The following is a 26,483-nucleotide window of genomic DNA, read 5'->3' on the forward strand; positions in this document are numbered from 1 at the left end:
TCCTTTGTAAACCTAAAGGAACTGGGCTGCCAGTTTGAAAGGAAAAATAGCAGACTGAGTTATTGGGGTTTTTTTTGTTTTGTTTTAAGAAAATCACTGTAAATACACACTTGTATCACTTTTGTCCAGAGTGGAGAGGACTGATCGATGCAGGTGAAATGGTAATCATAAGACCAGAGATGGCATATAGACAAGTTCGTCAGGAGTAATGGCATTTAAGGGCCCCTGGAGTTTCAAACCTGGCTTGTTGGCCTATTTTTTTTGAAAAGTGCATTGAAGCCTCTTTGTTTTCCGGTCTGTTTTATCTAGAGCCTGGGAAAGGGGCCACTTTTCTTCTTGTGTTGGCTGAGCTTGGTCTCAACCAGTCTCTCTGAGTGGCAACCCAAGGAATATTCAGAGATTCTTGCTTTTATTTGTTCCTTGTGGTTTGTTTTTGAGGTATTTTTCAATGGTCCCTAGTCAGGCTCACTGGAGATCATTGGCGAAATTTCAGATTTAAAGCCTGACCTGGTCTTAGAGTTTGCAAAGGTGGTAACTTGCTCTTTTAAGAAACTTAGGCATCTTCTTGTACCCACAAGAGCAGATTTGGTTCGCTCAGCTCGAGTTAAATGAGCTGTTTAACTCAATCAGATAACCTTTGTGGATACAGATGGGCAGTTATGATATTGTGAATTATATTAAGAACTATATATATCTGGTCTCCATCCCATTTCTGACACAGAGCTCCTAAAACTCTTGGAATTTCCTGAAAGAGTGATAAAGGTGTCTTTCCTTAGGATAATAGGGTAACTTTCAAAACACCTAAGCAGAGGGGTCGGTTGCCAGTGGAGCCGATGGTGTGGTTAGAGGGTTGGAACTTTCAGTCCCACGCACTGACCTTGGGGAGGGGAGAGGGGCTGGAGGTCGAATCAGTTGCCAGTGGCCAGTGAGTTAATCAACCATGCCTATGTAATGAAGCCTTCATAAAACCCCCAGAGGACAGGATTCAGAGAGCTTCTGGGTTGGTGAACATGTGGAGGTGCGTGGAGAGTGGTGCCTGGAGAGGGTATGGAAGCTCCACGCCCTTTCCCCGTGCCTTGACCTGTGCATCTCTTCCATCGGACTGTTCCTGAGTTATATCCTTTTCTAATAAATCAGTGATCTGGTAAGTAAAATGTTTCTCTGAGTTCTCTGAGCTGCTCTAGGAAATTAATTGAACCCGAGGAGGGGATCCTGGGAACCTCTGATTTATAGCCCGCGGGTCAGAAGGATAGGTGACAACCTGGACTTGCAACTGGCATCTGCAGTGGGGGCAGGGAATGGAGCAATCTCGCAGGCCTGAGCTCTTAACCTGTGGGATACGCAGCTGTCTCTGGGTAGAGAGCGCTAGAACTGAGTTAAATGGTAGGACACCCAGCTAATGTCTGAAGAATTGCTTGTTGATGTGGGGAAACCTCCCTTGCCCCCCACACACATTGAAACTGGGTCCAGGGACCCCAAATAGCAGGTAATCCTCATTTCATTCTTCGTGTAAGAACTTCAAAGACTTGCCTTTTGTTTTATGCTTGCCCATGAGAAGTCAAATTCATTTAAAAGCTAATTAGTTAATAGGTAATCCAAGCACACCTAAATTCTTACCCATCAAGGCACCCCTTGCTTTAGAAGGGTTTGTTATCTTTTCAAAAAAAGAGATAACATTAATATAAAAATTTGTTTATTAGAATGTGATAATCCAAAGAGCTTGGGCTGCTCTACAGTCATTTCTTCCGGTGATTTTGGGTAGACATGTCTGATGATGTAATTTGCAGAGGTGACAGAGCATGTTAAGGAGAGGGAAGCCACGATTAGAAGAAAAGGTGATTAGATTAGCATCATCAGCCCACAAAGCAGACTACAACTGTATAAAAGCAACATATTTGCAAGTTGAAATGTATTTATAAGAGATTTGCATAACTATGGAATTTATCAAATATTTGAGTGCTTACTCTGTGACAGAAACTGGGTTCATGGAGATTCAGAGATTTATTGAATGGAATCCGTCTTAAAACATGTTCAGTGTAGTTAAGGAGGGCAAGATACACAGAGCTAAGCAGCTAAGTAAGAACCCTAGACGGTACGAGAGTGACAAACGATGGCATTGACAAATGAGGAAGGAATTTAGAAACAAGGGCACTCAGTGAAGGTGAAGAAGACGCTTCCTAGAACAGGAAGAATTTCATCCGCAGGCACGTGGAAGGTGAGAAGTATTTGGATTCATTCAGCAAGCACAGGGTATATTGTGTCAGGTGCCAGGCTAGTCTGGAGGGGGGAGGACAGGGTGTTGGTACAGCACTGCTCTGGAGTCAGGGATGACCTGCGAAGCTTCCGTGGCAGGTGTGGAGTATGGGAAGGAGAAGCTGGCCCCAGCAATGAAATGTGAATGAGATAAGTGCCAGTACCTCCTACACTGAACTTTTTTATTTTTAAAGATATTTTATTTATTTGTCAGGGGGAGAGAGAGAGAGAGAGAGAGAGAGCGCACAAGCAGGGAGAGCTGCAGTCAGAGGGAGAGGGAGAGGCAGGCTCCCCCAGAGCAGGGAGCCCGATGTGGGACTTGATCCCAGGACCTGGGATGCTTAACCGACTGAGCCACCCAGGCGCCCCTCCTACACTGAACTTTTAAAGGAATACCCCCATTTGAAGGTTTCTTACAAATGGGTTTTCTAAGATTAACACAACCCTCATGGATAATTTTCTCACCTGTGAATAGTGGCAGGACAATGCTTCAGGATCTTGATTCATCAGAAAAGTTATCTTGTTGGCTTGATTTACTCTTTGCTCAGATTTTCAAGTTGGAGTGAGAGTAAGGCCTTAGCATAGAGTCATTTAGGAATTTGGGGACCTGTAGACTAGCCTGTAGCAATTTTGAAGGACAGGGCTGTCAAGCGTTGCTGAAGGATGTCGAGAAGGGCCCTATCAAAAACCCTTTCCACTGTGAGGCAAATCATGGATGTAGCTCTGTCTCACTAGGCAGAGTTTGTTGAAGTCTTAAATAGAAATTGTATATGTTTTCTTCAATCATTTCCCTTTGAATTACTCTGCAGATTTCTCTTTTGAGGGGCCCCTTTCATGTGAAATAGGCTTATTCTCAGAAGAACGAGGGATTAAAAAATCACTTTCCTATGCATATGGAATGTTGTGGCCTTGCCAAAAAGAGGTAATCAGACAATGAACTGCACAGGAGTTGGGGGAAGATATTGGTCCCGGCATTTAGGACCTAGATAACACTTGTCTGTTTGGCACAACCAGCTTTCACGTCCCCAAATCAACAGGGATGGTTATTTAAAGCAACTAAAATGGAAAATAATGTAGGTGTTTATGCCTTTAGAGAGTGGTTCCCTTAAAAATATTTTTTCACTAATTCCACTAATAGAAAAAGATGTTTTCTAGAAACAATTTTATTTTTTCAGCAGTATTCAAAAGGTAAAACTATATGTTAGAACATTTACATGAAATTCTAGAAAAGGTAAAATCAATCATAGGTGGTAGAGATCAGATGAGTGGTTGCTTGTGGAGGTGGATTGACTAGGAGGGGTACAGGGAATTTTCTGGAGTGATGGAAACTTTCTGTATATTGATAGAGGTGTGGGTTACACAGGTGCATATGTGAAAACTGATTGACTTGTACTGTTAAGACGTGTGCATTTTATGAATTATACCTCAATTTTAAAAACTTTAAAAAACTAAGTATTTCTCTGGCATTCAAAAAATTTTGAAAATACTTTCCCTTACCTCTCAAAGATGGGAAAAAGGGCCAGTTTGGAAATTCTCATTTAATTACTTCTGAATAAATTTTTTATTAAGATATAATTGAAATAAAACACTGTATTAGCTTTAGGCATACAGCATAATGATTTGATACATGTATAGTATATATTGTGATGTGATTATAGCAATGGGTTTAGTTACCATCTATCACCACACATAGTTAGAAATTTTTTTAAGATCTACTCTCTGACCAACTTACAAATATACAATACACTACTATTAACTGTAGTCACCATACTATACATTACATCCCCGGGATTTATTTATCTTATAACTAGAATTTTGTACCTTTTGACCCCCTTCACCTCTTTCACCTACCCCCCAGCCCCTGCCTCTGGCAACTACCACCAGTCTGTTCTCTGCATCCATGAGTTTGATTTTTTTTTTTTTTTTAGATTCCACATAGAAGTGAGATTATATAGTACTTGTCTTGCTCTGACTTATTTCACTTAGCATAATACCCTCAAGGAACTAGAAAAAGGAACAAATGAACTGCAAGATTGGCAGAAGGGGGCGCCCGGGTGGCTCAGTCATTAAGCGTCTGCCTTCGGCTCGGGTCATGGTCCCAGGGTCCTGGGATCGAGCCCCGCATCGGGCTCCCTGCTCCACGGGAAGCCTGCTTCTCCCTCTCCCACTCCCCCTGCCTGTGTTCCCTCTCTCGCTGTGTCTCTCTCTGTCAAATAAATAAATAAAATCTTTAAAGAAAAGATTGGTAGAAAGAAGGAAATAACAAAGGTTGGAGTGTAAGTAAATGAAATCGAGTCTAAGACAATAATAGAAAAGATCAGTGAAACTAAGAGTTGGTCTTCCAAAAAGATAAACAAAATAGACAGATCTTTAGCTAGCCTCACCGAGAAAAAAAGGGGACTCAAATAAATAAAATCAGAAATGAAAGAGGAGAGGTTATGAATGATAACACAGAATGACAAGGGATTGAAGGAGATTAGTATGAGCAATTAATTATTCACCAACAAGTTGGACAGCCTAGAGGAAATGGATAAATTCCTAGAAACATACAACCTATAAAGTCTGAATACATTTTGAGGAAATTTTTAGTAATGTTAAGGTGTGGGCCTTTCCTTAAAGCTTGACTTTTCCGTTTTCATTTCTGGAAAGAATGGTAAAACAGCTCTGGGAACAATGAGGCTGACCTCATTTGCCCATGTGCCTCTCCCTCCCCCATGCTTCCCTCAGCGCCCCCTCCAGTGTGCTTCTGACTGAGGTTTGGGCAACAAAGGGTCAGTTGTATGTAGAAAGCTATAGCAGCCCTTAAATGGGTTTTTCTGTCATGCTACTCCCACCTTGAGGTAGACTTTAGACTTGGTAAAGCTGTTGTTCCCTTTCTCAGTACAGTTTAACAGGTAAAACTTTAACGCTGTTAAGTCGAAACTATTCTGAATAGCTGTGTACCTAGGACAGCATGGTTATCTTTGTATCCACAGGCATCCTCTCTGTAGTGCCTTACAAATGTAGATAATGTGTGTAGAATTGGGTGGAAGTGTTGAAATGCACCCAGCTGCTTCCCCAACTTCCAACAGGGCTAAATAGCTAGAGATGAGCTCCTTGGGCCCTGAACCTACTTAGATGCTGACGATTGTGAAGACATGGCAATTGCAGGGCCCCCAGCACAAGCTGCTGAAGTGGTTTTACTGTGTCTTTCTTTCTCGAACACTGCCAGGTGTAAACTACCCTGTTCCCAGCTCTGGGCCGGAGGAAGGATTCTCTCTCGGGGTGGAGCCCTGGGCTCCAGAGCTGGCTGGGTTGGGCCCAGGGGCGCAGGGTGGGGGCTGTTCTCGGCCTAGAGGCACTGCCTGCAGCAGGCTGTGGATGAGTGTGTGTGGTGGGGGAGAAGGTGGGCGTCGATTCCCCTTTATTACTCTCCTTGGGGCAGAAGTGGTAAGCCCTTGGTAACATCCATAATCCACAGTTTATTACAAAGGGACGCATCTCTTTCTCTCTTTTAAATATAGAAACAAGCATAAGCAAGCTTGATTTTCTAAGCAGGGGGTGCACAGGCTCTGTATGTTCCTTTCTTTGTTGCAGGAGCTTCTCAGGCACACTGTCTTTGTCTGTTTTGTTCACCAGTGAATCTGCCCCAGGGTCCTACAGCAGTGCGGGATAGGTGCTTATTAACTGTTGGTCGAATAGGGAGGGGCACATAGACCTGGGCATGGTGGTACTTAACTGAGCACAGAGGCTAACATCATCCTGTCTCTTGGTCCCATTTGCTCCTCAAAGTGAGGCAGATCCTTTTGTGGGGGAATCGGGCCTTCAGAGACCCCCATCGAGGGTTTGCCCCAGTGATTTCCCTGCTTTTCATTCTTATTCATTCAGCGTGTGAGGTACTATGTTTTACTTTTTGAATGAATGAGGCTAGGCCTCAGTGTCCTCCTCTTAATGCAGAAGGTTGAACTCCAGAGTATTGCTGAAGAAGGGTAGTAGGAGAGTGAGGATCATTTTTTCCCGTCATTTCTCTAGCCCGAATCTTACAACGAAAGCAGACGTCTATAGGAAGAAATAGTACTGAACGGTTCTCACTGGTACAGGGGCCAGACACCACCCCCCACCGCCATGACACCTGTCATGAGAAATGTACCCCCCAGGCAATGAGTGGTGGTTTCACTGCCTGACCCTCCACTCACCGTGTGGCTAATGATAGACTTCTGCTGCTTCCCTGTTGGCCACTCCTCTCAGACTGTGCTGTGACATTGATACAGGCATCTGGGGGTGTGGTAGGGTAAAGACACCCCTGTTTTCCCAGCAGGCAGCTAAGCAATCCCACACATCAGGAGTATTTTCTTCAGGGATCTCAGGCTGGAGTCGCTTATTACTGGGAACAGGAATGTTTTAGATACTGTCAAACTGAATCAAATGGAATTGGCCCAGCTGCCCCGCACGGTTGGGGATTACGCCAGGGACTGCTCATTTGCGGTCCGTGCCCTTGGTTTTTCCCTCTTGCCCCATGATTCTTGGAGAAAGACGGTCATTTTATGGTTCCTTATTCAGGACAAGCACAAAGGATCCCCCACCACAAATCCGGTGACTATTTGTATTCAGGCTCATGGTGAATTTTCCCAACCGTCCTAATCCTATAAAAAGCTCCTTGAAAGAATAACACATATCAGTTGAGTTGGCATAGAAACATGGAATGGTTTCAAGTGAAGTGCTGTTAAATGCCACGATGTGGTATTGAGTAGTCACTGGGACAGTTGTGCATGGACGTCTGGACTCTTTCCCAAAGATTCTGTGATCACGCAGATATAATCGCCACAGTGCAAGCCTGCATCTCGTGAGTTCCCTAAAAAATGCTCCAAACACCGTTCTAATTGTCTCCATTCTACAGGTTCTGTCAGCTTCCCCCTTTCTGGAGTGTCTCACACCCCCCTGCCCTACTTATATGTATCTACCGTTTCTCCTCTTCAAGGCCAACCTTAATTTTTGATTTCTTTTTTTCTCAGAGCCTTCCTGTAGCATCCCCAATCTGGGTGAGCTCGACTTTGTGTAACAAGTTTGTTTGTACTGAGTCATGGCATTTTCCCATCTATTTACCTCCCACTGCTAGTTTTTATTCACGCCCCTCCTCTCCCCTCTTTCAACCACATGCCCTTTCTACCTTGGTAATTGTCAACTGCTTCAGGGAAGAAAAAAAAGCCATGTCCTGTACAGTTCTCTGTCCCTAGCCCCTAGTGTAGAACCATAATACATCTGTCTCTAACACTGATCGAGTGTATCCATTATCCCCATTGTACAGAGAGGAACCAGGGTTCAGTTTGGTAGGAAATTTGAATGAGGTCATATAATGCTGAGCTTCAGTAGGATTTGAACTGGACTTTTTACTTTAATATTCTTTATCTTTTTTGTTTTAGTTGTTTTAGCTGTTAAATTGTATTTATCAGTTTGAGTTGGTGTTATATGCATGTAGTAAAAAAAAAAAAAGTCCAAAGGTTCAGGGTCTCTTTCTGTTCTATTGCACTGGGTGAGTAACTTAATACATGCTTGTTCTCAGAATGTCCTGCTATTTTCCTTCAAGACGCCACCTTGCTGTTCTGACTTCGGACTTCTGCTGTTCTGTTAGTGGCTCCATCACAAAATCTTGGGATGGCTTTTTACCTTCCCCTTGCTCGCCCCAGCTAATTGGTGGCTCAAGACCAGCTGCTACTTCAAAGGGCCTTCAAATCTATACCCGCCTTCTCCCTTGTCACTGCTCCCCCAGATCCGGCCCTCACTCCCCTACCCAGAGGACTACAGTCTGGCTGCCCTCCCTACCTCCCTTCACCCTGTTGCACTCCATTTCAGGGTACTCTAGAACCGTTCAGAAACCTGCAGGGAGTCCTTCTACCTTCCGATTGAGTTCTTAGCTCAGGGCTTCTTAACTGTTTTTGTTTGGCCGTCTAGTTAGTTTGGATAATCTGGGGAAGCCACTGTCCCTTGTTAAATAATGGTTTTAAATGCTTAAAATGAAACATAAGTTTACAAAGGGAACCATTGAAATAGCTATCAAGCTATTTTAAAAGCAAATTTTTATATGAGAGTCTGTGTAATTTCTTATTATAATTAATAAATAATTCTGTAATGAACACATTAGATAACAAGGTCCCCAGCAGGTGTGGTAACTACCACCATTTCATAGTAGTCATGGGTGCAAGCGATATCTTGAGATACCCACAGCTTCTGTGCTGTGATAAGAAAATGTCCATGATTTGTTTGGTGACGAGTCACGGGTCCTTCTACGATTACTGTCTTACCTACATTTTGTGACCAAAGGAAATGTCAAATTTCAGTCTGAGGTTAGTGAAAATAAATTGCTAATCCCTTTCCACTTGTGTTTTTGGCCCCCAGGTTCAGCACCCCCTTCCTGAGTGTGAATCTCAAGACTCTGTGAGGTCTGCAATCTCATTCCCTGTTAACTCCTTCCGCTCTCCCTGTGTGGGCTCTGCACTGTGCACCATACAGATGGGAGAGAAAACTGGGAGCCACATTGTCTAACCTGAGCCCTGCATCTCTGTTCTTCTGTTTGCATCTGTGCAGGTAGAAGAAGGATGGTGGGAAGGCGTTCTCAATGGGAAGACTGGAATGTTTCCTTCCAACTTCATCAAGGAGCTGTCGGGGGAGTCGGATGACCTAGGCATTTCTCAGGATGAGCAGCTCTCCAAGTCAAGTAAGGAAGTCCCCCATGTGGGAGGGGGTGGGGGCACCAGCGGGTGCTGCTCCAGCCTCCCCGCTTTTCTGTAGCCTGTGCCGAGGGACAGTGACAGAAGCTCACGAGTACGCTTCTGCTTGTGCTGCCTTCACCCCTGCGGTGTAGTAGCTTATCCTCGTAAAGGTGTGAACCGCACACCTTCATGTGTGCGCAGGCGCACGCTGTCCATCTCTGGATAGGTGACTGTCAGCCTCCGTGCCATTTTAATATTCTCCTACGGCTCATATTACTGTGCTTCCATACACTTGTCTCACTGCAAGTTGGTCCTTATTTTTTAAATGAACCAAATGAGACTGTATTTCTCAGCGTCCTTGGAGGAACTTGGAGAAAACTGGCACATGCACACACACACAAACCACTGGTGGTGGGAAGGGCTGTGTTCGGGAAGACTGCACGCCAGTTTCCTTACCAGTATGACAAGACAGCCCAGAGGCCAGCCCCACTTTGGGTGAGCATGCATGTCTTTCTGCGATGGTGAGAATGGACTCCAGATCTTTCTTTCTCCAGGGCCTGAAGCTCTCCTCCCTCCAGCTTCTCTGCTGCCCTTTCCAGCTCACGGAGCAAAAGGTCAGGACCGGGAAGCTTTGTTCTCCCAGTCGCTAACCCAACCTCCCACATGGGCGTCTGTGTATCTCTTGTGCCCCGTCTTGAGCCAAGGTCATGGCGTGAATGTCGTAAGAGGCTTGACTGTGTCATGGTGGTGCGGCACTACCTGGGGTTGCAGACCTCCCTTTCTAAACTCCGCCCTGTCAAAATGATACTTAAACATCTTTCTTTTCCATTGGGAAAAATCTGATTTTAGTGGTGTTCTCAAGTTAGTCATGTCTCTTTTATTTAACCAGTAATCGGATGGACAGACTCCCAGTTTGGAGGTAACGCCACTTCTGGAAAAGTGCTCAGGCAACCTTCTTCACTTGGTCTCTCAGCAGCTCGGGCTCATTACAGCTTCTCATACATAGAAACAGCGGCTCTGGCTGGTTGGCTGATAGACTTCGGCTATACCCTTTCCCTCTGCTGCCAATGCCAGGGACCCCAGCACACCCCTGAACTCCATTCCATCCTAGGGTCTATGGTAGGAAATATGGGAGGTGATTTTGGAGCAAGCGAAACATCTTGGAGCTCCTGTTGCCTTCTCTGGCTTGGGGTGAGGCAAATCTCTGCTAACGTGGCTCGGCTAGTGAGTAAAGCTGGGAGGGCAGTGAATGTCCTTGACCCCATGATAGTGGGAGTTGCTATAGGTCCTGAACTGCACATCAATTCTAACCTCCTTGGGGTCTCCTTTTATATATGGGAATAGTGTTGTACCTGGTAATTGGGTCCTATGATCACAATACTGTACCTCAGGGATGTTGTGGATTAAATGGGCTTTCTTGGAGAGAGGACCAAATCAGGTCATCATGCCATTATTTCTGTGGGGAAGTGTATTATGAGTTCTAATAGCAATAATGTATATAAATCACCTCACCCATATAAGGCTGTCCATAAACGGTCACTTTCATTGTTAATCATGATAAACTCTTGGCATATAACCAGTTTGTCTGTTGAGGCTGACGCACACTGATTGGTACCATGCTCACTGAAGCATTCTGTCTCTGCATGTGGAAATTACTCTGGGATTCCTTTACTGATGCAGAGAAGGAGATCTGGAGGGGTATTGCACAACCTCTCTGGGAGAACCTTGACTTCTGGGTATCCTGCCATGTTAGTTATGCTTTCACAGCTGGAGGGGCAGAGAAGCAATGCCTTTTGTATTTTTGGAGCTATTGAAATAAACTGTCTCTCTTGCTCTAACTTAATAGTATGGACATTTGACCCTGCCTGACCCCCTCAGCTCAAAGTGCATGGTGCTGGAATTTCTGGGGCAGGAGGTTAGGAGACTGAGTGGAATGGTCTCTCTGGGCACTTAGCCTTCCTTCACATGATCAGAAGGGGCTGTTTCTCTTGGAGAGGTTGTTCTCCCCAACACTCATTCAGTTAAAAGCCCTCCATTTCAGAACTAGGAGAGCCCCAAAGTTTCAGCAGCCATGTTTAGTTACCACAGAATTTGTCCCTTATTGAGGGGTTTTGAGGTCCCTGAAGAGGCATGGTCTCCTAACAAGGATGGATGATTCTGAAAGAACTACATGGCCTTGGCAATCTTCCTGTATGTACAGTTAAGGACAAGAGGGCCCATCTATCTGTCTCTCCATCTGTCCACCCATATCCATCCATCCTTCCTTCCTTCCTTCCTTCCTTCCTTCCTTCCTTCCTTCCTTCCTTCCTTCTTTTTCTTCTATTCCTCATTCATTCAACCCTTGCTGAGCCCCTGTTGTTACTGAGACACTGCACAAGACACTGAAGATACACAGAGTCCCTGCCATCAGTCAGCTCACATTGTAGAAAGGGGAGTACACAAGCTGGTAGTTCACGAAGTTGCCCCAGGTGCTCCATGAGTGTCTGAGGAAAAAGGTGGAAAGGCCAGTCCTATTGGGATGTGGGGACAATGGTGGTCACAAAGGACTTCATACAAAAGCCGATGTGATGATAATGTCCCTGTGGCTTGCTGAATTGAAGTAATCCCCTGAAAGAGAAATATCATCTCTCAGCATTCTGACAGGCTTTTCCGTAGCTGTTTACACTCTGATGATACAATGGCTATCAGATGGTAAAATGTATAAAATGTAGCCCAGACCACATACAGAAGTTAGGTATACTGGTAGGATTTGTCTAAGCGGAATCTTTGGTTTTAGAATGATTCTGTTTATTCCTGATTCACAGAGAATGGCATCAGTAGTCTCAATGTGCTTTACTTTAATTTTTTTTATTTTAAAGGAATTATAGAGTCACAGGAAGTTGCAAAAAAAAAAAAAAAAAAAAAGAAAGAAAGAAAGAAAAACAACCCAGAACTGTACAGAGAGATCCCATGTACCCTTCATCCAGTTTTCCCCCCGGGATAACATCTTGTAGTAGTAAATGCCTATTTACTTTCATCAAAAACTGAGAAAAACAAAGGTAGTTCATGCACAAAAGATATCTAGGTTTTTACTCTGGTATGAGCTAAACAGTACTTAATCAAGGTCTTTGTTAGACCAGTCCCCTTAATATTCCTAATGCTTATGCCATTTTGGTAATTTTTAGAGAGTCTTGTGGCTCCATATAAAAATCCTCTTAATTTAAATGCTACCAGAAATCACGCGTGAAGTGTTTTTGGTTTTTTTTTAAGAGAGATAAAATCTGTGTCCTGGTACATATGAAGAAAACTTTGTATACAGTGTATCCTTGTATATCTCTTTGTTGTACACACACACACACCCCTACACGTGCACACAATTATTTGGTATTTGTCCTCTTCACATTTCTATTTCCAGAAAGTATTTGAGTGTAGTTATTAAGGTGAGTTTTGTCAACCGATGGATGAATGTAATACAAGAAACCTGGCATTATATTTCTAAGGAAGTGTGCCCAAACAGCTTGACACATGGCAGGTGTTCAATAAGCACTTGCTGAGTTCTTTCTTACTCTAAGGAGGCATTTTTATCTTTGAATGACAGCTGCAAATTGCTTGAACTTGCTTTTCTTTTACCCTGATGTATTTTTGTATATGGTGGTTGGTTATGAAGATCTCTGAACTTTAGATCTTTGTTCAGGGTAATCTAATCTGTCAAGGAAAGAGTTATAGCAATGTATTGGTTGATAACGTTGATTTAAACATTTTACCTCAGATAAGAAAGTTCATAGCTATGTAGTAGCAGAAATGTTTTGCTCCATATTTAAATTTGAAAACGCTATTGTATTTTATAGAATTTATGGAACATTAAAGGTACTTTTTGCACAGATGTTTTTATTATAGAGAATTTCTAACATATACACAAGTCGAGAGAACAGTGTCATGAACCCCTGTGTGCTCAGCAACCAGCTTCAACATTCATTAGCCTGTGGCCACTTCATTGCAATTATACCACGGCCCAGTCCTCCCCCATATTATTCTGAAGCAAACTCCACATATCATATAATTTCAGTCATGAATATTTCAATATGTATCAATAAAAGGGGGGGGGTCTTAAAATCCTTATCATACCAAAAAAATAATGGCAATTCCTCAGTGTAATTAAATATACAGTGTTCACTTTCCCCTCATAGTCTTCTATTTTGTTTAAAGTTTTATTTAATGATCTCTACACCCAACATGGGGCTCGAACTCATGACCCCGAGATCAAGAGTCAAATGCTCTACTGACTGAGCCAACCTGATACCCCATAGTCTTCTATTTTTAATGCAATTTGTTAGTTTGAATGTGCATCCAGAGGAGGTGCATGCATTGTAACTTATATCTGATTATAATCAGATGTGTTTCAAGTCTTTCTAAATCTATAGATTTCTCCTCCATGTCTCCTTTTTCCCTTGTAATTTTATTTATTTATTTATTTATTTATTTATTTATTTATTTATTTGACAGAGAGAGAGAGAGAGAGAGAGAGAGAACAAGCAGGGGGAGTGGCAGGCAGTGGGAGAGGGAGGAGCAGGCTCCCTGCTGAGCAGAGAGTCCGATGTGGGGCTCAATCCCAGGACCCCGGGATCATGACCTGAGCCGAAGGCAGACGCTTAACCAACTGAGCCACCCAGACGCCCCTCCCTTGTAATTTTTTACTGAACAAACTGAGGTCCTTTGTCCATTCATTTCCCACCATCTGTCTTTGCTGATTTCATCTCTGTTATGCTGTTGACTCTGTGTTCCTATAAACTGATAATCACATCTAGGGGCTTGATTAAATTGAGGTTTGAAATATATATATATTCCCTAAAATGTCATAGATGGTGGTGTATCATCTATACGGAGGCTCATAATGTCTAGCTGTTTTTCTTTTTGAATGTTAGCAGCCACTGACGATTCTCACCCAGATCTGTTGGGGCTTGCAGAATGACACCAACAAGGAATTTTTTTTTTAAGATTTTATTTATTTATTTGACAGAGAGAGACAAAGCGAGAGAAGGAACACAAGCAGGGGGAGTGGGAGAGGGAGAAGCAGGCTTCCCGCCGAGCAGGGAGCCCAATGCGGGGCTCGATCCCAGGACCCTGGGATCATGACATGAGCCGAAGGCAGATGCTTAATGACTGAGCCACCCAGGCACCCACCAACAAGGAATTTTTTAAAAGAAATGGGCTCCCATGTAGCAGACCAATGGTGAAAAAAATTTGAGTAAATTAGGTTTTTCAAAAAGAAAACATCCAAGTGATTGTAATAATAGTGTGGGCAGAATGTTATGTTAGGAGTAGAAGGGAATTTAGAGATCTTCCAGCCTGGTGTCAGATAAGAACCCTAAAGTCCAGGGAAACTAAGTCCTGGGTGTGGCATGGCTTATAAGTGACAAGGCCACAATTATATTCAGGCTTTTCACAAACACTTTGGTATTGCCTTTATTCTGGCCTGCAGTTTACCCTTTCACAGAGCATCTGACAAATTCCAAATTTGACTAGAGTTTAGATTATTTCTTCCTATTGCAGATCATGATTAATTAATTACCTTTTCATTTTCCATTTTGCATGTGCTGGTATTGACTAAATGTGAAATAGAACTAATTATAGGGGCACCTGGGTGGCTCAGTCGGTTAAGCGGCTGACTGTTTTGGCTCAGGTCATGATCTTGGGGTCCTGGGATTGAGCTCCACGTCGAGCCCCGTGTTGGGCTCCGTGCTCAGCGGGGAGTCTACTTGAGATTTTCTCCCTCTCCCCCACTCATGCATGCTCTCTCTCTCTCTCCCTCTCTCTCTCTAAAAAAAAGAACTAAATACAAATTACACTGATACTATATTAAATTATAATCAGAGAATATCCTGAATCCATAAGATTTATTTGGACACTGAGGCAAATCCAGATACTACTGTTGTCCATTTTCATTTTCAGACAAATTTTGCTTCACATTTGAGACATAAATGTGTCTTTTATTTCTAACATCTTTTTTAATATTATTGAATTTCTCAGATTCTAAAGTTATTGTTGTAAAACCAAAAAGTATTCCTGTTAGTTTTTTTCTTTAAAAAAACATCATTTAGCTACAGAAACATTTTCTTTAATTATTTTCCGTAATTTTCAGAGGGACAAAGTTTGCATTTTCTTTCTGTAACCATTAATAACTAGGAGATTTCAGTTTGAATTGACTTTGTTGTTTTGCTAATTCTTTATTTTGGGATTTTAGAATCTGAATCTTTAGTGACTTGTCAAGCTAAGACAAAGATGAAGATGGCCTTTTAAAACTTTCGGCAAACCACTTTCATGATATAGAAATATTGTATTTCATTAGTTGTAAGATAAAGATTGTTCTTTTTTATTTTGCACATGTCGTTCGTTTTAGTATTAGTTGGTATTTGTTTTGTATATGACATTCTATTAGCATTGAAGAGCAATTAGCAAATTGATGAAAGAGTTTTAAGCAAAATTAGATGCTAGGATAAGCATATGATTTTCTGTTGAAATTCTAAAATTCTTCCTTTTTTTTAAGATTTATTTATTTATTTATTTGACAGAGAGAGACACAGTGAGAGAGGGAACACAAGCAGGGGGAGTGGGAGAGGGAGAAGCAGGCTTCCCACGGAGCAGGGAGCCTGATGTGGGGCTTGATCCCAGGACCCTGGGATCATGACCCGAGCCGAAAGTAGACGCATAATGACTGAGCCACCCAGGCGCCCCTAAAATTCTTCCCTTTTAGAGTGTTTGCTGCCTTCAGGTATTAATACTTAATAGTGATAGTAGAGTATTTCTCCCAATGGAATAAACAGCACTCATATTCATGAACTTTCTAATTGCCCATCTCTTTTGCACTTTAGATAGAATATGTGTGTCCTCGTTCACCCGCAGCCCAGGCTCCATTTCCCGTCACCTTGCTGCCAGTGGACAGGGTCTTTGCACACATGCTTGGCCATTCAGAGACATCAGAGCTGTGGTCTCCCTCAGTGATCCTCAGACTTGGTCCTGGGGAAGAACACAGGGAGGTTCTGTTGTACTTGGAGGGACTTTATCAAAATACTGATTTCTTTTTCTTCCGCTTTCTTTTTCTGACACTGAGAGGACCCCCACTGTTTAGTTTGGGAGGGCCTCGCTTGCAAAACATCTGCGTTCCTTAGGAATAATGTCACCTTGATGACCAAAGTGAAGCAGAATAAAAATTACCCAAATAAAACAAGCCGCTGTTATTTGTTCTTTTTTTTTGGTCATCAAAGTCCTTAAGAGCTGCAAATCTAACATGAACCTTTGAAACACTTTATTGTTTCTTTGGATGATTCTTATGTAGCCAGTGGTTTTGAACATCTAAGTTTTTGCTTTAATTGGATGGAGCACACTTGTCAAAAAGGGCAGACTTCAGAAGGAGGGTATCCCACCATGCCTGTAGGACATGGAAATGGGAAATACCCAGTGGCATTTCACTTGTCCATCTGATCATTCATAGTTCTCTTCATGTCTCAGGAGTGACGCAGCCCAGAAGCTGACTTGATGTTTCCTGTTGGAGTTTTCCATTTTCCTAAAGAATGTTCTAAGAAGTGAGACAAGTTGCTCCCTCCCTCTCAGTTCCTCTCTCTGTAAACGTAACCTGCCTTTCTCTCCCTCAGACTTATTATGAGTGAGCTGTATGACTGGCCTCTAGTTTGATATTTAGCTTGTAAGCCATAAGAGAACCTGTTTGTTGGGTAATGTAGAGTAATGCATTTATTAATTGAGTTTGCCTTTAGCAAACCATTTTACCTGCCCATGGTATTCTCTGTAAGGAGTGTGTGTGTGTGTGTGTGTGTGTGTGTGTGTGTGTGTGTGTGTGGTATGTACTCAAACTAGGACAATGTGTGTATATTTTCTGTACTTATGATTCCAGAGAAATTTGGCCTTTAGCTATGTGTCCAGTCCTATGCTCTTGATAACCTCTACTTGTAACAACAAAAAAGAGATAATCTGAATTTGACAGTGGGTGAGTCCTATGTCCTCATGCTTAAGTACAGTCTCATGACTGATATGGCAAAAGCTCAATTAAGGTGTTTCAAGAAATAGGGTTTTCTGCTATCTGCAGTGCTAAGCAGAAAACCCCTTACATCTACACGGATGCCACTTGGTTTCAATCCTCATTGGTGAGCTCCCCCCCACCAGGATATTAGTGCCTTTTCTTGCTGAAAGGTACGAAGGGCAAAATCTTTAAAGAGAATTCTGTGCCTTGTTGAGAATCTTGGGGTCATGGATATCATTTTGTATTATACAGGGCCCTAGGGGTAGAAGAGAAAAGATAATGGGCCTAAATCTATATTATGCATGGGTCATACTCTCCAAAGAGGAGTTTGCCCTGTATAATTGAGTTCATTAAGGAATCCAATTAATTGGATTTCTTCTGGTTAATTGAGGTTTTCCTTTTCTTGAGTTGAAATGCAGAAATGGCTTCCAGGTTTAAATTGGGCGTAATCTACATGCCAGTCATTTGCAGAAGCAAGGCCCTCTTCTGGGTGCTCATTGCCATCATGGTTGCGTGGGGACTTTGGGCTCATTCTATAACATTCTTAAATTCTGCCTAATGGTCTCTAATTAATTTGCCAGTAAAACTCTTACAGCGGATTCATTGAAGGCAAGTTCAGTTAAAGACTCTCCCTCTTCCTTCTTTTGCCATCATTTGCTCCCCCTTCCCCCCTCTTGTTTTTCTCTCCCCTTCTCTTCTCTCATTCACTGTCAGGAAAGACTACCTTTGAAGGGACAATTCTGTACCGAGCTGCACCGGGAAAGACGGAGGGCCACAGACGCTATTACAGTGAGTGACCTTAACAGCAGGAGGCAATTGTAAAGTTAACATCCGGGTACTTGTGGTTTTGACACGGCCGCACTTTCCTGAGCTGCTCATGCTTCTGCCAAGTGTCTGTGTGAATTTCTGATGCAAGGACATGGACTTATTTGCCCGAATAAGTGCTGTTTCCTTGGTGTGTGCTACAGGAGCATTCTCATCATCAGCCCTGGCGCTTTCTTGTTTGCTTTGTGCCTCTGCCATGTGTGTGACATGCGTGCATGAACCATGCGTGCAGAGAAGGGACTGGTAGCATTTGTCATGGCATACATATTTGTACCAGTATCTCTGGGCCTCTGGGGTGGTGTAAGATGGCTTCCCATGGAGATGTCAACCTCTCTTGGTTACTGCTTTTCCTGAGAGGCTCATTAGAAACCAATAAACCATTTCTTCATTGTGTGTTCAAAGAAATAAGAATGCGGCATGAAAGCCTATGCCAGAAATGGTGTTCTGCTCTGCTCATTCTGCCAGTCACCGCACGACAGACTTCTTTTGGCAGGACCAACATATAGCCTTTTGTGTTATGAGATAAAGCTGCCAAAAGTTGAGGGGGAAGGACATGAATGAGATTAATGAATGAATTTCATGAAGCCCTTAGAACGGTTCCTGCTGCTGAATGGCAGTATACACGTGAGTTTTAAATTTAAAATCAACAGAAATGGCTCACAGATCTGAATTGATCCATGCTGGAATATTACGGTCAATTACACAAAAGCATAATTTATAATGTCATTTGGCCCGCCGTATAACAGAGAAAACTTGAGGCTTTTTTCTTCTTTTACCTTGAAGGCAAAGCCTCCACCCTGGTGTGCAGGTACACATATGCATCCATCCTACGTACGCAGAAGTGGTGAAAGAGAAGGTGCAGATGTGAAAGCCAGAACCCAGCTTCTCACACCATCTGGGGTGCAGTTCGTTCTTATTTCCGTCCCCCCACAGACGGAGAGCTGGTCTTGCTGTACAGGACTTTACTACGCATGCCGTGTGCTGCCTGCACCTCACCATGGGTGTTTGACAGACCAGGACTGGTCTACTCCCTGGTCACCTAGACGAGTCCCCTGGCCACACGTCTGAAGTCATAGCAGTGCCCACCGCTCTGAGCGTTTCCAAACAAGCACACTTCCTGCGCTCAGAGCGCAGTGTACCGGTCACAACCCCTTCATGACCTGGCCCCAGCCCGCAGACGACGCTCTGCGCTGTACTGCCCGTGGGGGTCACTGACACGGGGACAGTTTATAGGAAAGCATGTATGATGGGCACCAGTAGCTAAAAGCTGCAGCACCCAACCAACATGAAATGTCACCTTTCTTTCCCTCCAAAGGGAAGGAACTAGATTCTGAGTTATTTCACCAACCCAGATATTCAGCTCTATGATTTGCATACTGAAAAGTGATAGAAGCAGGCTGCCAGAATGTCTGGAAGAAAAATCTGCCATGGGTTTCCCTTCCCAGTCCGTGCTTATGTGGCTGAAAGACTGCCCCCTCTCCCCATGTAATGTGAAGAGCATTTCTCACAGTGATTAATAGAAAGTCATTAAGATGAGCCCGGAAGGCATCAAATCCCCGAAACCAGAAGCTCAGTGAAATCAGAATGGCAGTGGTTGAAGACATCATGGTTCTAATTAATGAGGAATGATAGAAGACTCCTTCAAATTCCTCTCTTTGAAGAATTAAAACAGCCTTGCCCTAATCCACTTGCCTGCTGCCTTCTGTGGCTGCTGGTGGTGGTGATGGGGAGGGCAGGATGGTGAGGGTTTCTTTCCACCAACTCTTTCTTTATTCCACCCTCAAATGGGTCTTTCCAACCCAGAAAAGAATATATAAGCCATTTATCACATAGAAAGGATCCATACGGCAAAATGAGAACATGTTAAAGGGGAAATGACACAATATTTAGACTCCAAAATTATATCTCCAGCAGGGATATTTCTAAAAACAATGAACAAATAAACACACGAATGGATAGCTAATCCAGGGGGGTTCTTCATGTTTGCACACTCAAATCCAGTCCTATAAATTGCAGCCGACCCCACGGCTGCAGGCTGCTCCTCATGGCTCTGTCCTCCGTTCTTGCTCACAAATGCTGTGCTTTACTTAATTAAAATGTACAACAGGGATCTTCCTCCTCCCCCCTTCCTTTGTGGCCTATAAATGCCATTTTATTGAAAACAGCAGCAGCAACAAACACAGCCATTGTTTTAATTTTAAGGATTTGATTTTGAAACTTGTTGGCAATTTATAATGACCTTTCGATATTTTATCTGTTTTCATTTAACAGTTCCTTCCTGCCCTGAGACTTCTTTATTTGAATGACTTCGACATTTTATAACATTTTATGTGAGCAATTATTTGGTGTATTGTTCATATGTACTAGGAGCCCACCTTCCCTATAGAGGGATAGCGCACGATTGCCTAATTCAGAATCAAATTTGATGATGTACTTTCATCGAGGGCATTGTTGTCATCAGGGGATATACAGTAAATGTTCAGGAGCTAGTCTACACACCTAGAGGCTTTAGAGACAGATTGAATGGCAAACTAGTATTCCATAAAATATCCTTTGAATCCTGCCCTTCGATGGCATGACTGATGCACTGACTTTCAAAGTAAGAGTGTACACCCAGAAATTAACTAGAAACAAATAGGCTCTTCCTTTTAGGAACATGATTGTGGGCAGAGCTTGGGGAAAAAAGAATCTGGGAGGTAAGTGTTCACGCTGTCTTGCTGATAACTATCTGATGACTTCCAACACATGCCACAGGAAGTCAAAGGAAGGGTGTCATGTCCCCAGTGCTCTTTGGAAAGGGATTCGGCTTTGGAGAAATGATGGCATTGAAGGAGGGGAAGAAGAGCGGTAGGCTCGGGGGAGTCTGGCCTCCGGGAGGGCAGCTTCCTTTCCCTCTTTAACAAGCACAATCATCTTGCCAGGGAAAGCATCTCAATGTCAAGTTTGGTTTAATGCTTTCCTAGAGAAACATGTCTGCGTGCATTTATTCCTTGTGAAGCCATCCAAAGAGATTTAATTCTTTGGCAGTCATAATTTTATGTGGTTTCTTTAATTGCTAATTTGTTTAAATGGCTTTTAGCTTTACAGTTTCCCTTTAGGAAATGTTACTTTCATTGCTAATTGCTAATTGCCATGAGTCATAGAGATTGGAGGTACAGTATGTGATACTGGCCGGGTGGGGAGGTGAGGACAGGGTGGGAAGGGTTGTTATCATGCAGACTGTGGCAAAACAAGTTTGTATCAGAATCAGGCTCCGGCTGAAGAGTGGTGAAATGTCACACTTACAGAGATCTGCTTTGAAATTAGATTTTTTTTTTTGAAGAATTTTGACTCACTTCTTAAAATTAAAGGCTGTGGGTGGGGAGATCGAACAAAACTCAGAGCCACCCAAATGCAACATATTCAACACACTAAATGGAAAGCCCCAGGGCAGGTTGTCCTATGCCCGGTAACACTTTTAGAGGTGGTTCCTGGCTGGCTGTGAGGCGCTTCACAGCTATGGCTGATTTCTGAGCTCTTTCTCTCCCCATCCCCACTCTTGACAGGTTTAAGGGAAACCACAGGCTCCGAGAGTGATGGGGGTGACTCGAGCAGTACCAAATCCGAAGGTGCCAACGGGACAGTCGCAACTGCAGCAATCCAGCCGAAGAAAGTTAAGGGAGTGGGCTTTGGAGATATATTCAAAGACAAACCAATAAAACTAAGACCAAGGTCGATTGAAGTAGAGAATGACTTTCTACCAGTGGAGAAGGTATGTTCGACAGTTTCTGTTTTATTTCACCACAGTGTGGAGTACCCAAAAGTCCATCATAGGGCATCTGAGACTTCTTATGCCTCTTCTGGGGTGTCGGCGTCCTCACATGCTAGCTGTTTGCTCTGTCCCCTTTGAGGCTCTCCCTTTGTGTTTCTGGACGGGCTCATGCTCTAGTTTGCATCTTCTCTTCTTACTGACGTCTCTGTGGAATGCGTCTCAGTATGACTTTTCAAATGGACCTGCACTTTTCCATTCCCCTCCACCACCACCCTCCCCCGAAAAGCCCCTCATGCCTGGACCCAGCTAAACACATGACTATGACATTCGTGAGCACAGACTGATCTATCACTTCTCCTTGTCCATTTCTCTAGTGCTTCGTGCCTGGATGTGTTGACTGGTTCTGCAGTAGACCAAAGGGGTTGTGCGGTTTTTTCTGTAGGAGTTAGGTGGGAATGATTTCAGACGGCCGAAAGGAAGTCTCCCGCATGTGTGTATGATGGAGATGGGCCCTGCTGTGACTCCCTGCGTTGTTACCATCAGGAAGCTGGCTGTTTTCTTCTACCTCTCTGGTTCTGGGTTGCGGAGAGGCAGACAGCGTGTTGCTGCTGAGTACGCGGTTGCCACAGCAACACACCCAGAGCCATGGAGCTTGTGGCTGTCGGTGACGTCTACTGTGGTACACTTCTGAGCACCAGAGCTTTGCTTAGGATTTGATAAATACTGTGGAATTTTCCAGATTGTAATAAGCTACACTCGTGCTGTGCTTAAGGAATGTTTGTTAATTCGATTTAGTGCTGAAACTTTTGCTTTGATGTTTGTGCCAGTAGGCTCGGGGGATGGGGCATTGGCAGCATCTCTAACGCAGGTTTATCCGTGGCTTTTAAATGTTTTTCATTTTTCAGGTGAGATGAATTTTTAAAAGTTGCATCACCTTCCACAGCTGTAGAACTTCCAGCCACCTCTTGCCCCCAGCCCCCAGCAACCTTGCCTGGTGTCATCATGCATTAGAATCTGGAAGGGAAACTTTGGGACACTTAATACTCTTAGAGATGAAAAAGGCAGAAAGGGCAGAGACTTAGACATGAAAGACTGTTCCGTTTACATTCTTCTTTCGCTGCAGCTTATCTGAGCCAGCTTTGTTTCTTCCAGTAAGCATTATATGATATTTCTCAAGATCTGAAAGCTATCTAGTTGGTATCCCAGCTTGCGAACTCATTTCTCCTTCACAAGATCACTTTCAGATTCCTATAAATATTTACGAAAGAGCAAGTCCCCATCTTGGGAAGAAACAATGGATGTCGTTTTTCTTCATTTTACTCAACTGGTTGAAATGAACACGACCATTGACTCAGTCAGCAAACAGTTAACTCCTTTTGTTTGCTTTGTGATTCTTGGTTTTATTCTTCTCCGCCTAGAAGGACAGTGTGTGTGTGTGTGTGTGTGTGTGTGAGTGTGAGAGTGTGTGTGACTTCTATTATTGCTATGAAGATTCGTTTCAAGCAACAGTAGCAGCGTCACGTCTAATACTCTTGAGTTGGTATCTCAGCACACTTCTCTGAACCCCGGGGCCGCATGCCCCGCTGCCAACTTGCGCATCTCCACTGGAAGATCTTAAATTCTTACTAGCTCGCCCAACCCTGAACTCATCGTCATCCCCCTCGAACCACTCTGCCCACAGCCTTCCACATCTCAGGGAAGGCAGTGCCACTCCCCCTCCTACACATCAGGACTAAAGCCTCAGGGTTGTCCCTGACTTCTTCTCTCACAGTCCATGTCCGACCCATCAGGTGACTCCATCAGCTCTGCCTCCGTGAACGCCTGGCACCCACCACCGCTCATCCCCTTCATGGTTCTCCTACTCTCTCGCCATCACTCAGTGGCCTCCTAATAGGGCTTTCTGCTTCTCCCCTTCCCCCTACAGTCTTGTCTCAGCAGTGAAGCCAGGGTGATCCTTTGAAAGCCCAAGTCGGATCATGCCACTCCTCTGCTTGTGTCCCTGCAGAGGCTCCCCCGAGAACCAGAGTGAAAGGCCTGCGCCAGGCCCACAGGCTGAAGTGACTCAACTCCATTACCACGCGGACTTCCTCCCTCTCCTTCTCCCCTTGCTTACTCTGTCCTGCCCCCTTACTTTTCCCTAAACACGCCAAGCACTCTCCCACTTGGAGCCCTTTATCACAGTGCTTTCTTCTGGCTGGACACCCTGCTTCCACCTGCCCACTTGGCTGCCTCCCTCTCCCCCCTCCCCCATACTTTGCTCAGACTTCACCTTTTGAGCAAGCCCTGCCCTGGCGCACTCATTCTAAAACCTGCTCCCTTGGCCTAGCCTGCTCGCTTGTGCTGCATTTTTTTGTTTTCCATAGCCTGCAACCTTTTCTAATGTAATATTTATTTTTTATCGTGTTTATTATTTATTTTATTCACTGATATATGCCATGTGCTTGGAACACTGTGCAGCACATAGTAAGTTAGGTGCTCAGTAAGTATTAGATGTATGAATAATATTAAAACTGTGTTAACATAGCACTCTCGAGATTACAGACCTCTATGAAATGAGGGGACTGGGTGGGATAATATAACAGTTATATAGTTGAAAATAGAGTGGCTGTATGGTTTGTTGCGTTTTTGTGAAGCAGAGATTTATTGTATTGGTCTTAGTGACATGACACGTTAACATCATCAGAGTAATGTGTGTGTGTGTGTGTGTGTGTGTGTGTGTGTGTGCACGCGCACACGTGCATGCATCTTGATTCATGATTTGTTGCAGAAGGAAACCATGTATTGGCAGCAGTCTTAACCCGTTCCTCATTGTGAAGCCTCTGGGGAAAATGTAAACTTCCCTGCTTGCTTTACTGGCTGTGGACAATTTTTTTTACAGCATCTAAGGAGGACTCAGAACTATCTCCACTCCCTGTTCTTGGCACTATGGATAGTTGCATAGATTTATGGATCCATTTTATTATTGCGCAACCAGGCATGAGAGCTGAGGAGTGCGATAATGTTTTACTAATGCACAACCTGGTTCTCGTCACTTTTGAGATGGTTTTGTGTCCAGGATTTATGTTTGCAGAAGGAAGTTTCCTTTGAGAATTGAGCACACTGTTTGGATTTTGCGGAAGCACAAACTGGATCTCATGTGACAGCATTTGTTAGGTGAGACCCAGGCAGATCTTCCGCATAGGCTGGGGCAGTTGGCCTTCTGAGATGGCTGGTTTGATAACTTGGATGAAAAAAAAAAAAGGAATCTGGTAATTTTTAACAACTGCAAGCATATTCTGTTTTCCATTCAAGTTGGTAAGTTTTGAGATCCACTTTTGTGGATCAGTCACTAGAAAATTCTGTGCTTGTTTTCCCTATGCTCTAATCTATATCAGCCTAACCAGAGTGACTAAGTGCTGATAATTATACCAGGAGAGATACTACATAACACTACCCGCCCCCAACACTAGGGAAATAGTGAGTAGTCTTGCTTCTCAATTTATTGAGTTATAGGGAAGGACCCTGTTTATGAGTTCTTTTATCACTGTGAATGATTTGTTTAATGCACCATTTAACTGAAATATTTACAGATGAAATTATTTCGTGTCTGGGATTTTGCTTCCAGTAATTTGGAAGATGGAAGAGTGGGTAGGGCACAAAGGAAACAAGATTGGTCATGAGTTGATAATTGTTGAAACTGGATGGTGCATACATATGGGATCAGCACCCTGTACTCTATTTTTATATTTATTGTAAATTTCCCTTGATAAAAGGTTAAAGAAGAAAAAGAAGAACCTTGGGAAAAAAATATAACATTTAAACTAAGCCCAGAAATAAGTATGTGTTATATTAAAATAATGGAAAATATAGTATGTCTAAAGATGAACCAAGTTAAATATCATAAGATTAGAAGGGCATGGTACCATTGTCCTAGCTCACTGACCCTGACGAAATCACTAACCTCAATGGGGCCATATGTAAAATGGGAATACTCTGTATACCTGTCCTATCCCACAAGACTTAAAAAAAGTTATATAACAGAAAATACTTTGAAATTATAAATGTAACTCATTTCAACTAATATTTATTGAGTACTCACTATATGTTCAGCCCTGGGGACACAGTGGTGAATGAGACCGGGTCACTGCCCTCGGGGAGCTGCAGAAAAGTAAACAAGCAATAATAATACAGTGTGGGGAATGCCACAAGTTGAGTTCAGGTTGAGAACACAGTGCTGAGCTGTAGGAGCCCTTGGGCATGGTAGGAAGTGATGAGTTGTGAGGGAGGCGGGAGAATGAACTAGTGTGTGTACCTCCTTCCTACAGGAAGTAATGTCTAGACTTCCTGTAGGAAGTAATGTTTTTAGGCCAACCGGAAGTGATGTTTAGGCTGAGAACCGTGGTGTCCAGTAGACATTCATTAAGCCAAGAAGCACAAAGTTATCAAGGTGAGAAGAGCAGCATGTATTAATGCCTTGAAGGGAAATTGAAATAGCACAGAGCATGTGTCAGAGGCTTCAGCAGGAAGTGGAAAGATGAGAATAGAGAAGGAGCAGGGCCTAGATCAGGAAGGGCCTGGTGACTTGTTAAAGAGTTTGGACTTGATCTTAAAGGCAGTGAGGAGCTATCAGTGGGGAGCTGTTGTCAACAAGGGAGTGATATGATCAGGTAGGTGGTTTAGAGAAAGTATTCCAATTTACAGTGGGAGGAGTGGATTACAGAAGACAGGGTGGCTAAAATTGAGGAGAGAGGGGAACAGAAACTTATGTTGGCTCTCCCACTGCCCCTGCAATCTAGGTTCTAAACCAGTTAATGAATAAGATGAGTCAGTAGATGGGGAATCAAAATAATTTTTTTGTTCCTTTTTTCAGTATGGATATCCATTTCACCCAGCACTGCTTATTGAAAGCAGTGCACAGCCATTATCACCTTTGTCATAATTTAAGTGGCTATGTATGTGTTAGTCTGTTTCTGGACTC

The 26,483-nt window shown here is 43.4% G+C and overlaps 1 protein-coding gene across 4 annotated transcripts in view; it reads left to right on the plus strand.

Moving 5' to 3' along the window:
- The window catches only part of SH3KBP1 (SH3 domain containing kinase binding protein 1), a 324,977-nt gene that overhangs the window by 171,644 nt on the left and 126,850 nt on the right, over positions 1-26,483 (plus strand). For all 4 annotated transcript variants that reach the window (XM_028122625.2, XM_028122626.2, XM_028122628.2 and 1 more), the window contains 2 exons: positions 8,815-8,944; positions 21,321-21,526. In XM_028122625.2, coding sequence (XP_027978426.1) covers positions 8,815-8,944; positions 21,321-21,526 — 336 coding nt within the window. The remainder of the gene's footprint in view (positions 1-8,814; positions 8,945-21,320; positions 21,527-26,483) is intronic.

This window comes from Eumetopias jubatus, unplaced genomic scaffold (assembly GCF_037043125.1).
Source record: "Eumetopias jubatus isolate StellerSeaLion01/CBP00866 unplaced genomic scaffold, mEumJub1_p1.0 scaffold_11, whole genome shotgun sequence".
NCBI classification, from domain to species: domain Eukaryota; kingdom Metazoa; phylum Chordata; class Mammalia; order Carnivora; family Otariidae; genus Eumetopias; species Eumetopias jubatus.